Consider the following 17,587-nt stretch of genomic DNA (forward strand, 5'->3'; position numbering starts at 1 on the left):
GGTGCTCATCTCGCTTTCAGGCCAAGGGAGCCGGTGTTTGTCCACAGACAGCTTTCCGGGTCTGCTTTCCGCTTCTGGCGCAACTCAGAAGCGTGACAGAACCCAGAGTGCATGGAAACACTGTTTACCTACTACTGCTACTATTACTACCTGGCAGATGGAGTGAATGAGACCAATAGTGGGTCCAATGGTCAAGAAGTTGGTTTCTGCATGTGCTGCAGAGGGAAGTGTGGGGGCAGATGGGAAAGGTAGTCCATCTAGGAAGGGGTAAAATATTTGATCCTAAACCTCTGCTGCCTTGTAGGATATCTTTGGGAGAAGAAAAGGCTAAGGAGTAAACCCTATACAAATCCAGATGGTAGGATGACGCCTTGTACACCTCCTTCTGGAAACTCCTGTAGCCAAGCTGGTGCCAAACATTGTTTTGGTTTCCTTTGGACCAGATCAGAGGGTCTTATCATCTGGGCAGCCCAGGACCTCCATACACCCTGCCCAGGCTTGCACCCTAGGGAGGTCACCGGTGCTGCTAATGCAGCGGTTTGACTTCATCCTTGGAGGCACCCTTCATTGTCTTTTGAGACAGACGGAGGTCAACAACAATTATTATTATTATTATTATTATTATTATTATTTGAAATGGAATGTTTGGGCTGATGTTTTTCCAAACTGACAAGTCAGTGTAATTGCCCAGCCACAAATGCATGATTGGAAGTCACTGAATGTGCCCGATAGGTAGCAAGCATGAAACCACCCAACAGGCATGTGCAAATACAGGTTTGGAAAAAAATAAATCTCATTTTTGCTGAGTTTTGAAAACACAATTAACTGTCTCTGGCCACATTTACCATCAATATTATTTTTAAGGCAACATGACATTTCTAGTTTCAAGTCAAAACATTACTTCACATGATAAATATGGTAGGAAAGAAAATATAACCATGCTGCCTCCCCGCTTCACTTTTAATAGAATAGGATCTCAGGCTGTCACATGAAGAGTACATTTAATAAAGAAGTATTTAGCACCTCCAGATGACCTCCAAGCAGAAATGCATCATGCTATTCAAATTCTGCCTGTCAAATGCTATGAAAAACAGTAAGTAAATATAAATGCCATTAAAGGGAGAAGTTATCTTACTTGGACAAGTTCTAGCTTTTTAAGTTCTGACAGCTTCCAATTTGGATGTCTTCCAGTGTCAATAAAACTTGTTCAAGCAGAACCTTACCTGGTTTTCACCACATCGAGGGGGTGCATCAGACAAATTTCTACAAGACCTGTAAGATGATAGAGAAGCCTGGTAAATACATTTGATCTCTACAATTATTGAAGTATAAAGTGTTCCCGTGCAAAATGTGCTCAGAGAAGAGAACAATTATGACACAAAGGCACTGCATATTCTTCTTAACATTCTCCAAGGATCTTCTTTGGGAGATAAGGGAAAGTTTTGTGAAGAGGTGAATTTTTGTAAACAAAACAAAAAAAAACAAAAAAACCACATTTTTAAAAAATGCTCTCAACTCTGTGATTTGAGCCAAGAAATTGTCATCCCAGAAATTAGGCCGCAATCCTAAGTGGTTTGAGCTGGCAGCGCGGAAATGAGGAAAGAGGAATGTCCTATTTCCTCTACAGCATAGGGAACACCTCTCAGTTGCTTGGAGAATAGGAGCGTGATCCTTCTTGATCAGAAGAATGGGAGGCCTTTCTGTGCCCTCCATGATATCATCAAATAACCACATCTAATTCCAGTAACCCTGCAATTTAGGCACATTTAACTTGGGCGCATTCAGCTTTATGTGTGCGGCAAAAAATAAAGTTTGTGGAAGGGGGGGGGGGAATTCCTTGAAAAATGACTTTGGCAGTCCCACCCACTATTGAACCCAATGTGTTTTGACTATACACAATTTTGGATTTAGGCATGACCTGCAGAACATAACCCCCATGTAAGTTGTGGGCTTACTAAATGATTGTGGTAGCATGGGGATAATATCACATTGTGACCCTAACTGACTGTGAGAAGGAAGGAAGGGAGAAGACAGGTCTAAAAAATGGCGCTGTAGCAGCAACATTATCAGTGTTTGTCTATATATATGAGCCATCATGAAAGACTACCAAGGAAAGGTTTTGTGAGTTGCCAAAGCAGTAAAACCAGGGATCCAGGCAGTAGAGCCCAGGACCCTTGCTCCCTCAATCAGCAATCTGAACAACATCAAGCAACACGTAGGCTAATAATATATTGACAATATTTATATAACACTATCAAACTGATTCAAAATTCATAAATGGTGTAGGGAGTCACAAACTAATAAGAGTCAAGTAACTATTCCATAAGCAGAATGATTAGAATGGTATGTCACTATAAAGAATGGCTGAAATTGAAGCTGAATGCCTTTTCACAGGAAATATCATATCCAAAATGTTGTCAAGAGCGAGAACAGCAACACAGAAGTGAGAGGGTAGGTGCTCCAAACATCACAAAAGGGTGCTCCAAGCACAGCTGCAGACAGAACAGTTCTTCCAAGATAATGAACTGTTTCAGTGATAACTCTTTAACAGCTGGCAATAATATAAAATGAAATCCATTACTTTCAAATACAATACAGAGATCGAAATGACAGGCCTCAATCAGCAAGGCAAAATGTGGGCAACTCATTGCAACGATTCCTAATAAAGACTTTCTCTCTTGCCCTAACAGTCTAGTATCTCACTAACAACTTGTCCATCACCACGCTGAGTACAGGCAACAACCAATTTAAGCATGTCCAATTGATGCGTGACCACACACACTGCTGCAACCCGGAAGTGGCCAGAAAAGGGGATGGAACAGAGGCAGGGGCGTAATGGAGCTTACATGCGCTCTGCTAACATGGGGTCAGGAACACAACACCCATGCAAAACACTCATTGCCTATGCTTCTGGCCTTGTTCTCACGTGAACCTGAGCACAGCATGTTGTGACCACATCATCTGCCTCTGAACCTTTAGACCTCAGCCTGCTTGTACCAGAACTAGACTCCCAGTGGTGGTTCGTCTACAAGTCTGCCCAATGTCTGACAAGTTTTTTCCCCCAACAAGCTTTCTGAAATCCCCCAAACCCCTCTTTTTTTGCATCAAATCCCAAACCTCATGCAAATTTGGTGCAGCACTAGTTTTAATTTCTTATCCTGCACAACACAAATTTTTAATGCAGGCATTTTCCCAGCAAATGAATCAGATGAATTCCATTTCCATTGGCAAGAACTATGTTTTGGTAACTTCACGATTCTGTTAGCTTTCTGTGTTTCCGAAAGGATAAAAATCTTTTCTTTGTTCTCATCATTTAATTATACAGTAGGTTTGCATAGTTAGTTGATTTCCCAAGGCAGCACTCTCTGCATAATAACCAAGAATGTATACAGATATGGCAAGGGGGCCCTATTAAACAAAAATAAAAAATGAACATGCAAGCTATGCAAAAAATGGTGGGACAGATAAGAAACAATACACATTTTCCCATCAATAGTAATAGTTCTGATAACACTTAAAGCATCCTAATTGAAAAGTAGCCCAGAAACTATGGTGGCCCTGTTATATTTCTAGCAATCCTGAGTTGTAGATTAAAGCATTAGAAGGAAGGGACCTCTTTCAGACAATGCCTATCGACTTCGTGCATCCTTTTATCATATCACCTAATTTACTAAACAGGCTGTTATGAACACTGTATTTCTCATAATTTAATGTCTTGATAGGAGTTCCATGGACGCACAGGAGTGCACATGGAATTTGAATGGAAGGCTTAAGATAGAATCCTAGACCATTTACTTAAAAGCTATTTATAAATAAGTAGACACAGTCCAGCCAAAGTCTAGCACTTTTAACTCCCATTAATTTCCATGAGAGAACAAGTTTTAATTCCCACACAGTGAACTGTGTGGAACTTAGCTGAAGCCAAATCATATAGCAATAGAAATTGTCATAAATCCAGAGTGGGGGAGGCAAAACTACTCCCTGAAGATTGGATTAAACTGAAGAATTAAATCTAAAGAATAATAACAAAAAATTATTTGCAATTTTTTTACTGAATTTCTACAGAAATTATGAACAAAATAGCAACTGCAAATAGTGTCTACTCAATGGGGAAAACATAATTGATAATTACCTGTTAAAATACCTGTTTTTATTTTTTGTCAATGTACTTTAACAGCTATTTTAATAGGTAATTATCAATTATGTCTCATTTCAAGTAATGTTGTCTTATCCAAAGAGTAGACAACCAATGGTCTTTGCCCAGAATACCCTTTATTTACACATGATTTAAATGAAGACCACATAAATAAACCTTCTTTGTTGACGCCTCCTGTTAATCTACTGTGATATGTGAGTTTCTGTTAACTGTGTAGTCCAGCCTTCGTCAACCACATGCCTTTTTGATGGCTGGTGCTGATGGGAGTTGTAGTCTAAACAGCTGGAGGGCACGATTTGGGCAAAGGCTGGGATATCTTGTGGCTGTTTTCCAGCTTTGGGCAATTTCTATTCTGGTTGCTGCAACCAATGACTGGCTAGGTTCCTCAAGGAAAGCCTTCACGGTAGAGGACTGCAGAGTTCAGTTGCAGCTGTGTGCATAACGGAATGGGTTGTTGCACTATTTCTCAAATAATTTCAAAGCTAAATTTTCCAAAATGCATGAAAACACAAGGACCACATGCAAGATACCCTCATTCCTTACAGCTCCTCCAACACACAATTGGGAACCTTTTGTTTATATGATCTAATTGTTCTGGGGTGAGGTGCCATCTGTCTATCAGCTTCGATACTCTGCTTTGTTTTCAAATCACATAGACCTTTCCAATGTGAATAGTTGTTGTCTTTTTCTTCCTTTTTTCAACAGTAAACAAGAAAGCCCTACCACTGCTTCAAGCCGTGGCCTCACTGCTTTGAAAGCATTCCTGGACTTATTATATCATGGCATTCTGTCCCATGAATGCAGCTTGAGTAGCCAGAGCAGGGCATGGGGAAGCTTGGCCACCACATATTAAAATTTGAAATTTCAGGAAATTCAAGATTCTTCAATACCCTGCTGCGAGTAACTCAGTATCCCCCTTCCCACTCTCAAAGGACAATGGTCTCACAAAAATATGCCCATCAGATATCTTAAAATTATCTTTGAAATTAACATGTACTATATCAAACAACAAGGAAATTAAAATACATCAATAGCAAAAGAAAGAAAAGAAAAATTGTGGCTTCCACTTGTTTTCCAAGTGCTACTACCTATATAGATGTGACTGATATTAGAGAGTCAACATTCTATATATATTGTTCCACCATTTAGATAGGTCTGGGAAGTATGATGCATGCATGCATTTTATTGCAGATATCCCCTTTAGTGTATTATTCACCCTCCTCAGTGTGCTTTATTCATTTTCCTGGAATAAGATAGTCACAGAGGAAGCAAAACACAATGGAAATTTGCTCATAGAGAGAAACACATGTCAAGCACTGTATATTATATAGCTGGAGCTGTGTATATTTGTTTTGGCATTCAAACACATACTGTCAAAATATGCAAAATAACAATAAATATTGCAATATGTATCTTGCTATCCTGTTGTAAAAATACATCTGACTGTGAAATTGTTAAACATGACTTGAGCTAATTATTATTTGGTCTTGATAAAGTGCTGTTTTGTTTTGTTTTTCAATTTCAAAATCAGTACCTTTGCTGCCAAAAGAATGTTTTTTGACATGACAAATGCTTGAAACACCACAAAACATTATTAAGAGTGCTGTTCAGTCCATAATCTAGATTTGAAGCAGAAAAGATACAGGCATTGATTCCACACTGGGACAAAAACATGAACAGCTACAGGTTCAGACAAGCCACTGTATGAAATCTTAACAATGGACCTGTCTGATGTATATAAAATAAACCATTGAGGGGGAAATTGCCGTTGCACAGTCTTAGATTGTAAAAGGTAAGTTTTCCATCCTTTAAGGTTAGCTATAAAGATGAATGGTTCAAGACAGTGTACAGTAGTACCTCGGGTTAAGAACTTAATTCGTTCCGGAGGTCCGTTCTTAACCTGAGGTACCACTTTAGCTAATGGGGCCTCCCGCTGCTGCATGATTTCTGTTCTCATCCTGAAGCAAAGTTCTTAACCCGAGGTACTATTTCTGGGTTAGCAGAGCCTGTAACCTGAAATGTCTGTAACCCAAGGTACCACTGTACTAGCTACACAGTTTGTTAATTGGTTTCCTCGCATGCTATAATTATACCTCTTCTGTAAAAGGTAAACGTAAAGGGACCCCAGACCATTAGGTCCAGTCGTGGACGACTCTGGGGTTGCGGCACTCATCTCGCTTTACTGGCCCAGGGAGCCGGCATACAGCTTCCGGGTCATATGGCCAGAATGACTAAGCCGCTTCTGGCGAACTAGAGCAGTGCACAGAAATGCCGCTTACCTTCCCGCTGGAGCGGTACCTATTTATCTACTTGCACTTCGATGCGCTTTCGAACTGCTTGGTTGGCAGGAGCAGGGACTGAGCAATGGGAGCTCACTCTGTCATGGGGATTCGAACCGCCAACCTTCTGATTGGCGAGCCCTAGGCTCAGTGGTTTAGACCACAGCACCACCCTCGTCCCATTACCTCTTCTGTACTCCATTATTAAAACAATTTCTCTCCCATTGCTGTTTAGCTTTGCTAAAGGTAAAACTACATACAGTGGTACCTCGGGTTACATACGCTTCAGGTTACATATGCTTCAGGTTACAGACTCCTCTAACCCAGAAATATTACCTAGGGTTAAGAACTTTGCTTCAGGATGAGAATAGAAATCATGCTCCGGCGGCGCAGCGGCAGCGGGAGGCCCCATTAGCTAAAGTGGTGCTTCAGGTTAAGAACAGTTTCAGATTAAGAATGGACCTCCAAAACGAATTAAGTACTTAACCTGAGGTACCACTGTATTACACACAAATGCATGTAATGCAACCCCAGTGCTCTTTGAAGAAGTTTCTGGATAGTGTATTTGAATAGAGGTAGTGGTAGGGGGGATGGAGGGAGTTTTCATCTCAAAATTGCCCTCCTCTGCTTCCCCACCATAGTTTCTGAAAGAGTGAGCATAACAGAGGAGATTCTCCTAATGAGTCTGCTCACTGGAAGCCCTGCACAAGACCATCTGCTTGAACCACTGGGCTTTCTTCACCCATTGTTACCTTCAAAATTTTTCGGGGTTAGGAGAACCCCCAGAACAGCATGTGGGGATGGAGAAGCGGGGTCTTTCTGTCTGGTAACCAGAAATGCTTGCGCTGATGGGACATTCATTTTAGGACAATGCTGAATTCCTCCCTATTATTTGAAAAATAGCCATTGCGCATCTTATGTTTTATGTTGTTGTCTAATATACCGTAGGTACCAAAAAGTCACTTTAAAACATTTAAGGAGAGTTGAATTCAAGTTGTTTTGCCAGTTCTTGATTCATGTTCAAATTGTGGAACATCTCAGCCTGCAGGTCCAATGTTGTATGAAGGCAAAGGTCCTGAAAACATGCCACTATTAATTAGTATTGGTTAATTATTAGTTAAATTTTTGACTTTTTATTGGAATTATTGCTATTGTTATTAATTAAATTTGTGCACTGCCCTTCACTCAAAGATCCCAGCGTGTTTCACAACCTATTTATATATTTGTGAATTTAAAATATTCTTGAAATTGAAGTAGTGGACAACTGGCAGCAAAAAAATAAATCAAGTGAACTAAAGTTATTTTGGTCACCTGCTATTTAATTTATTTATTTTAAAATCTCCTCCCATCCCATCTCCTCACAGAATCCCACCCCTCCCCACTACAATCCTCCACCTTTAGGACTCTGCCCATCTCTTGTGACTGTGTGTACATCCACACACACACACACACACACACACACACCTATTGATTATGTAAGATGACCTGATAATTCATTGAACTCTCTCTCACACACGATTATTCTTTCCCTGCATAACAAATCCTTCTCAAGAAACTCGCTGCCAGACGCTGGTCCATTCATACGTCCCAAAGCTGTGGTAATCTTCAGTGTTCAGGCTGAACTAAGTGCAGGGACATTACTCTATTTTTCTGACATGTTTAAAGTTCTCTAATGAATAACGCTAACAGCTCATGGCTGCATGGACTGTCACTCCTTGCCCCTGAGGGCCTTAATGTCTTTAAAATAGGCCTCCTAGTTTGTATTTAACTACCTTGTCCACAGAGGTCTGAAGGGTAGAGCAGATCAAAGATGTGCTACATACATAAAAAGCAGCTGTCCTTCATTTGCCGTTAATTAACTTCATCTGACCAGATCTTTTACAGCCTCCTTGTCACATATTCAACAGTCTATAAGCCCTATGACCTGCTCCTAAGTACTGTACCATTGCAGACATTTCAACAAAATATAAATCTGAAACTATCTACTAAATAAATACTGGAAAAGGAAGAAATCTCTGGTTTCATGCTATAGGAGTGACGCTTCGGAACCAGTAAGATTCAGCCCAGTGTATCTCAGAAAATAGCAGATTGACCCAACACTTGGGGCTTCAGGTTGTACTGAAATTTGGACACTATACTGAGGGTCTACCTATATTTATTAAATATTATCTATTAAAGACTTTTATATACCACCTTTATCTTCCCAGGATGTCAAAGTAGCAAAAAATGGTTCTCCTCCTCCTCATTTAATCCCTACAACAGCCCTGTGAGGTAGGTTAGGCTGAGAGGCAGTGACTGGCCCATGGTCACCCAGTGAGCTTCATGACTTAGTGGGAATTCAAACCATGCTCTCCCAGGTCTTAGTTCAACACTCTAACCATTACACCACACATAACATATATGTTATGCCAATAACTTGATTAGCAATCACATCGCGTTGTGGTGGTTCTTTAAAAATAAACTCCAAAGGGGACGATTGTCCTCAGCACCACAGCGTATGGAGAGGGAAGGTTTAAGCCCTCCTTCCCCAACCACAATTTTGTTAAAGATAACTTACCACCACTGGTGTGAAATTAGCATTAGGAGAAAATCCTGCCCCTGGCACCAATGGGAGGTTTTTGGCTAATGCAGGAGCGGGGGGGCGGGGGGTGCGTGTTACAGAGATCACAGGAGCAGATTTTCTCTCTGTATGTTTATTGCTAATAACAATCACACACACCCTGAGACCAGTCTGTATTTTTTTGAGGGGTTTGGGGATGATGAAAATAGACCCTTGTTTTCTTCAGGCAGTCCTTCCTACATATGAGATTTCATCAAGCACCCTGTAGCTATCTCTGTGAATGCACAGCTACACAAAACATCCTGCTATGATCACTGAATCATCATCATCATCATCATCACCATCTATTATTTATACCCTGCCCATGTGGCTGGGTGGCTTCCAACAGAATATTATTATTATTATTATTATTATTATTATTATTAATGATGATAATAAAACAATAAAACATGTGCATACTACTCCTTGTGAATAATTTCTGCAGGTGGAAAGGCAAGACATTAAAGAGAAATCTAGACTGAGAGTGCAATGCTGTACATACTGCTGACTCTGAAGTAAAGCAGCTCTGAGTTCACAGCAGCGCACTGGAAAAAAAAAACTTTAAAACCTTCTTCCTGAAAGTTTAGCTCTTCACATGTGGGTGTATCTTCTACATGAGAGAGCATTCCAATAAGTTAAGCCAGGATATTCTGCCTTTCAGGAATCACCTCTTCCCCAAGGAAGGAACCTGCTGAAGATCTGAGCTCAGCTTTTGAGACTCTTCTTCCTGTCACATTGCCAACACAAGCGCAGCTGGTGGAGATGAGAGGCAGGGCCTCTTCAGGACCTAAAGGATGGAATAGTCTCCCAAGAGAGGCTAATCAGGCCCCCTCTTTGCCTCCATTTAAACAGGCTGTTAAAACTACTTTATTTCAGCAGGTATTTTTAGCTGAACCTTTGATAATAGGTTTTATGTCTGCTGTGGCTGATACAATTTTAATGATGGTGTTTTGTTGGGGGGGGAATTCCTGCTGTATATTTTTTGTCATTATTATTTTTATATTTATACAAATATATATATAGAGAGAGAGAGCGCGTGCGAGAGAGAGAGAGAGAGTCATTATTATTTCTAATTTTTGTTGTGATTTGTGTTTTGAACTTGATTTTACCACATAAAAGTCAGGTATAAAAGTCCATAAACAAGCAAAATAGGTAAATGAACCTACCTGCAATATCAAGTGATACAGACCAGGAAGGACTATGTTTCATAATATTTCCATACTTTTGAAAATAATTGGCTAAATAGTAAACACAGGGACAATGCTGTATAAAATTATGTTATATAGCAAACAACTTTCGAGGTATCTCTCTACTTTGGCCACCTCATGAGAAGAGAAGACTCCCTGGAAAAGACCCTGATGTTGGGAAAGATGGAGGGCACAAGGAGAAGGGGACGGCAGAGGACGAGATGGTTGGACAGTGTTCTTGAAGCAACCAGCATGAGTTTGACCAAACTGCGGGAGACAGTGGAAGACAGGAATGCCTGGTGTGCTCTGGTCCATGGGGTCATGAAGAGTCAGACACAATTAAACAACAACAATCTCTTTAACTCCCCCCTTCATAAGAAGCTGCCTTCCTTATCAAGCCACTGCTTCATCTAGATGTCCACTCCCCTTCCCTGTGGGGTGGCGTTGCAGACAGGCATCCGGGACCCCCAGTGACCCGGATTGGGGCAGAGAGATGCCGCCCACATCATGGGGATTCCGGCCACTGGCAGTACCTCTTCAGGGTTTCAGACAGGAGTCTTTTGAAGCTGTATTCAGAGATGCCAGGGATTGAACTTGAGGGCTTTTGCATGCACTAAGCTACGGCTGTTCCACTAGAGTTGCCAGGTCAGGAGCATCCCAGAAACTGAGATGTCAGAACCCAAATCTGAGGCCTCGGATCGGCCCCTGATAATGTCATGGGGCAGGCCTTGGAGACGGATGTTAATTGGAAGAAGAGAGCAAACGAGGACAGATGCATCAGAGTCTCTATAATATAATTTGCAACTGGCTCCTTCCAGGCTGAAGCGCTCTCTTGAGCTTCCTCTGTCTCTCTGCATGGAGAGATAGATAGATAGAAGAAGAGTTTGAATCTGATATCCCGCTTTATCACTACCCGAAGGAGTCTCAAAGCGGCTAACATTCTCCTTTCCCTTCCTCCCCCACAACAAACACTCTGTGAGGTGAGTGAGGCTGAGAGACTTCAAAGAAGTGTGACTAGCCCAAGGTTACCCAGCAGCTGCATGTGGAGGAGCGGAGACACGAACCCAGTTCACCAGATTACGAGTCTACCACTCTTAACCACAACAATACACTGGCTCTCATAGATAGATAGATAGATAGATGATAGATAGATAGATAGATAGATAGATAGATAGATAGATAGATAGATAGATGATAGATAGATATAGATAGATATAGATAGATGATAGATAGATAGATAGATAGATAGATGATAGATGATAGATAGATAGATGATAGATGATAGATGATAGATGATAGATAGATAGATAGATGATGATAGATAGATAGATAGATATAGATAGATGATAGATAGATGATAGATAGATAGATAGATAGATAGATATAGATAGATAGACAGACAGAGCTATTTTTCTAGAAAAAGAGATAGTGGAACTCACAATGACCACCTCCCACACCTGAGAGGTGCCGGAACTGAGTTCTGGCAAGTTCTGGCTCAAAAAAGCCCTGGATATAGGTATATAGATATAGAATTAAAGGTAGTGTTACCCACCTGGAGCCAGGCAAACCTGGAGACTTCAGGTCAGACATGGAGGTCTTGCAACCCTATTTTCCACACTTAGAAGGATCACCCTGCAACTCAGACCAGCTGAAATCAAATGTTAGTATTTTTGTAAGAGGGAGAGAGAGGGAAATGCTTTAAGTATCAAAACAACACTTTTTCAGAAAAGTGCTTGCCAGTCTTATTATTCTGCCCTTCTGTTGGCTAGAAAAGACTGAATAGGTGGACTGTGGGGAGAAAGGCGGCCTGGTCCCTCTAGCAAGGTGGTGCTGAATGACAACTTTCAACCCCTTCAAGCAGGGCTGGGGGTGGCCATGGAAGACCTTAGTATTTGACTGATACCCAGTCTCTTCTGGCCTCTTTGCAGGCAGCAGGGCTAAGGGTTAAACTAAAATCAAAACCAAACATTTTTTAGCTTCTCCTTAGGGAAACTGCATTTCTACTACAAGGATATAAAATGTTGGTAAGTCGTGCCAGTATACATCTAATAGCCGATTTCCAGATGGATGTTTCAATCTTTCAGCCTCTCCATTTGCAGCTGCTTAACTATGAACATTACGTAAGGATGCAGAGTGAGGTTTTCTTCCTCTTAAACTGCCGGACTGCAATGGCACTTTCCTTATTCTATTTAATAGTTAAGAATGTTTTTCCTTTCTCGTGGAAAAAAGCTCCTCTCTCTTTTTGTCTCTCTCGTACACATAGAGGGGGAAAGTGGAAGAGATCTAGTTCAGCGAAACTCTATCTGCACAGGGTTGGTGGGGTGTGTGTGTGTGTCATGACAAAACCAACAGCAAATAAAGAACATTACAGCAAGCATTTTTGTCAGCAGAGATATTCACGGTGCAAAAATTCAGAAGATTGTGATCAGGGTTTCAAATTCAGAAAGCACGGCTGTGCTGGCTGGCGCTGATGGGAGTTGTAGTCCCAAAAAAGCTAGAGTGCACCTGGTTGGAGAGGCTGCCAGAGGGTAAAAGAGCTAAAATCTACGCCTGTGAGCAGCACTATAGTATATCTTGTAAAAGTGGTCTTAATTATTGCTGAATTGTTATTTCTTATTAAAGGCTTCATGTACACAAATACTTTAATATTTTACTACCATTTCCATAGATATTATATTGAGAAAACTTCATGCATGCAACTATAAAATTACCCCCCACTGCCAATTTATCATCTGAATATTTCACTTTTAAGTTAAGATTTTTTTAAAAAAAAATATTATACTAGTATTGAACATGTGAAGAATACTAAGTGTAGATTTAAATATAGTAGAGAAGAACTGTGGTGTAAACATACGTATAACTTGATCAAGTCACAAATAAGTTATTTGGTTTTCATGCGAGAAGTACATAATTGTTCATTTAAAATCGCTGGGACTGAAATAGTGCAATCACATACGGCTTTTTTTAAAACAGTGCAATCCTATCCATCTACTCAGAAAAAAATACATATTACCGTAGATAGCTCAGCTGGTAGAGCCTAAGACTCTTAATCTCAGTGTCTTGGATTCGAACAAAGATTTTGCATAATTTTATTTTTGTGTCTATATTCTTACTATCTTTACATATCAAAGAGATGATAAGTAAAATGGAAGAAATGAGCCCCATTCACCCACCTCAAATGCAAGGCATTTTCATCCACATTACACCTATGAGAATTTCACCAAACCACCCCTTTGACCACTTTCAAATACAATGTATTTCCTCATTAACTGATGGAGAATGGTGATGGTAAAATAGTAGAAATTTTCTGTGCAGCACTAGTACAAAAAGCATGTATCTGGGTGTGTGGATTGCTTAGATTTTTGCTTGGAATCTGGCGCCTTTCATAGCATTTGGCAAACGATGTAGGTCCTTAAGAAGCTTTCTGCACCACACATACCCCCTTGGTTAGGATATGTTTGAAAACATGTAAGCTGGGGTGTGAGATTTCAAATACACTGGGAAATTTTGGAACAAGAGGGAGACAGATTAAAACTGCAGAGTTTTGAAAAATTAAAAAATAGAGTGTGAGATTGGCTTCATTATTACCAGATAATGGAGGCATATAATTTGGACAAAAAAATTGGCTTCCAGGTGGAAAAATCAAAATTGGAAACAGAACTGCTAGATCCTAAAATTAAGAATTTGTCAAGAATGTATAACTTGCTGTTGAAATGGAATACTCAGGATGAAACGGTGAAATCTGCTATGATTAAATGGGCACAAGATGTTGGACATAATATTATGATGGCTGACTGGGAACAGTTATGGACCACAGGTATGAAGTTCACGGCATGTAATGCCTTAAGAGAGAATATAATGAAAATGATATACAGGTGGTACATGACACCAGTCAAGCTTGCAAAAATCTATCATTTGCCCGATAATAAATGTTGGAAATGTAAAGAGACCGAAGGTACATTCTTTCACCTTTGGTGGACATGCCCAAGGATTAAGACTTTCTGGGAGATGATCTATAATGAAATGAAAAAGGTATTTAAATATACCTTTCTGAAGAAACCAGAGGCCTTTTTCCTGGGCATGGTCGGCCAACTGGTGCCAAAGAAGGACAGAACTTTATTTACGTATGCCGCAACAGCAGCAAGAATACTTATTGCAAAGTACTGGAAGACACAAGATCTACCCACCCGGGAAGAATGGCAGATGAAGGTGATGGACTACATGGAACTGGCGGAAATGACTTGCAGAATCCGAGACCAGGGAGAAGAGTCGGTGGAGGAAGATTGGAAGAAATTTAAAGACTATTTACAGAAACATTGTAAAATTAATGAATGTTAGAAGGATGTTGGAATGATGTTATGTGACTTTAGCAGGAATGATATAAAGGATTTGGGAAAAACTGACTGTTAATTGGTGAAAGGAGGGAAAGTAAAGCTACATTATACTAAGATAAATTACAGGACTTTGAAAATAAATTTGAAAAGATGGAAAGGATTTGCTGAAATAGATAATCGATCTAGAATACAAAAAGGGAGGTGTGAGGAGGTCAAGGAAATAAGCTAATGAAAGATAAGTAATGGGAAGATTTGTTGTATTTTTCTTTGTTTTTTCTTTTTTGTTTAATGGATTTTATTTTTCTGGGTTTTTTTCTTTTGTATCTTATCCTTTTTTCTTTACCTATTGTGATGTGTTGTATTGTTTCTTGTTTAAAATGATGTTTTTTACTTTTTCTTTTTGTACCCCTTAAAACTTTAATAAATATTATTATTTTTTTTAAAAAAAGAGAGATTTCAAATACACAAAGAGCTTCCTGACCATATGGGATTTTCCATGTACCAAGGAGACAGCTCAATTTGCGCCACATGAAATGAGAGTGGAATTTCCCTCTCTGTTGAATGGGACAGACTGCGTGGCTGGGGAAACTCCTTGCGCATGAGGAGTTAGATCTGCAGAAATCTTTGTTCCTATCCCTACGCTTCTGAAACTTGCTAATACAAAATGTTTTATTTCACTTCCACAAAATGTCTAGGAATAGATTTGAAAGCCCTCATAGAGGATGGAGTTCTATACCAGTTATATACAATCAAGCATGCCTCTCTGTGTGTCCCTACTAGGAATGGGCGGGGGGGGGGCGGGATTCAATTCAGTTCATATTTAAAGGTGAACCTACCTAATTCACAGTATAACCTATAAACACAGCTAACCTTTGAGGAGAAATTCACACCAGCATGCTGATGAATTTTCATGATGACTTTTTAAATGAAATTAAACTGATGTGGAACTGAAGGGACACAGGTGGCGCTGTGGGTTAAACCACAGAGCCTAGGACTTGCTGATCAGAAGGTTGGCGGTTTGAAGCCCCGCGATGGAGTGAGCTCCCGTTGCTCAGTCCCTGCTCCTGCCAACCTAGCAGTTCGAAAGCACATCAAAGTGCAAGTAGATAAATAGGTACCGCTCCAGCGGGAAGGTAAATGGCATTTCTGTGCACTGCTCTGGTTTGCCAGAAGCGGCTTAGTCATACTGGCCACATGACCCGGAAGCTGTACGCCGGCTCCCTCGGCCAGTAAAGCGAGATGAGCGCTGCAACCCCAGAGTCGGCCACGACTGGACCTAATGGTCAGGGGTCTCTTTACCTTTACCTTTAAACTGATGTGGAAATGTGGAGAACTGAAAATAAGGTTGAAAAAATAGAAACTGAGAGAAAACCAAATGGGCATATTGCCCTCACTAAGCTGCTAAATCTAGAATTCCTACTTGATGTAAGGAGTGCACTATCAATCAATTATATTCAGCTCACAACAGCAACAGAATGAGGAGAAAATACTCAGAAATCACAGCTAGTATATTAGCATAATTGCTGACCAATACCACACATTCATGGGCTGAAAATAAAAGGGCTAAATCCTGAAAGGTGACTGGCAACTATTCAAGGATCTTCACACTGCACACAGCTTTGTTGAGTACCGTGTTGTGGAAACAGGTGATGACAGCATTATTATTTTGTGTTATTTTAGCCTTCGTTGGTCTTCCGAATATTTTTCACCACTCCCATTTGCTGGCAGCATATCATGGCTGAGTTTCAACAGAAATCTACTATGAGTTGTGTGCTAACTGGAACATGTCAGCATGTACAGCCATACCCAGAATTAGGCTGTCTTTTGCACCCACACCACATCAGCAGAATACTAGCCTTCGGGAAATATATGTATATATATTTTTTTTTTGTGTGTGTGTGTAGTAGTAGCTCTTGCTTTAGCAGTGTTCTTATAACTGCTTCATTTATTTTCTTTCTTTCTTTATATTTTTTATTTATTTAATAATTATTAATATATTGCCCCATACCCGAAGGTCTCAGGGCAGTTTATGGTGTGGTTTTTTAGTACATACCTGAAAATGTTTTGCATTCACACATAAAAATAAGAAGTGGAACATGCTAAACAAGCATCTGAAAACTCATGTATACACTTACTTTTGTTAGAGAGCTGAGATTAGCTGCAGGTTCCTGACATGGTTTCAACCCTGAGTTTGGCGGTGTGTGATATATGAAGCAGCCATTCGAATAGTGTTTCTCAATAAGATAACCAGGTTCTAACTTAATTAGCACTACAGACTCTTCTGTAGTGAAAACAGCCCCACCTTTTTATTATTGCTCTCACTGCAGGATTCCTTCTCACTCTAGATATGCTATCATATGAACTATGCAATTTCTAAATCAAAGCACACTACAGAAATAAGAATTGCCTTGGTAACACATTATCTTTCAAACAACCCAACAAATATCAGTTCCATAAAGGTAAAAAATAGAAGACAAATCACAATGGTACCTTACAAGTACTTCTACTTTTAAAATGACTACAAACATTCTAAGCTTTATACAGCGGTACCTCGGGTTAAGTACTTAATTCGTTGCAGAGGTCCGTTCTTAACCTGAAACTGTTCTTAACCTGAAGCACCACTTTAGCTAATGGGGCCTCCTGCTGCCGCCGCCGCACCGCCGGAGCACGATTTCTGTTCTCATCCTGAAGCAAAGTTCTTAACCTGAAGCACTATTTCTGGGTTGGCAGAGTCTGTAACCTGAAGCGTATGTAACCTGAAGCGTATGTAACCTGAGGTACCACTGTATTTTACATCTGTTTTAGGGTTTGCCTGGTCTTTGCTCTGCAATAACAATAGCAGCCACGTGAAATAAGGAAAAAGTCAAATTTCCTACTCTTGAGCAGTATATATCTGCAAGAAACCCAGTTGACTTTTCCAATTCTGGTGGGTTATGGTTATGTCAGCTCATTTAATATGATCAGTTCTTTGCTTTAAATAGAGGCCCCAGATGCTCTGGGGTGCATAAAGTATGTTCACACTCACACAGCAT

At 40.2% G+C, this 17,587-nt stretch overlaps 1 protein-coding gene across 4 annotated transcripts in view; it reads right to left on the minus strand.

Moving 5' to 3' along the window:
* The window catches only part of SLC25A21 (solute carrier family 25 member 21), a 274,572-nt gene that overhangs the window by 130,394 nt on the left and 126,591 nt on the right, over window positions 1–17,587 (minus strand). For all 4 annotated transcript variants that reach the window (XM_083619563.1, XM_083619564.1, XM_083619562.1 and 1 more), the window contains exon 2: window positions 1,224–1,272. In XM_083619563.1, the coding sequence (XP_083475689.1) occupies window positions 1,224–1,272 (49 nt within the window). The remainder of the gene's footprint in view (window positions 1–1,223; window positions 1,273–17,587) is intronic.

Source organism: Podarcis filfolensis (genome assembly GCF_964270895.1).
Source record: "Podarcis filfolensis genome assembly, chromosome: 1".
Classification (NCBI taxonomy): Eukaryota; Metazoa; Chordata; class Lepidosauria; order Squamata; family Lacertidae; genus Podarcis; species Podarcis filfolensis.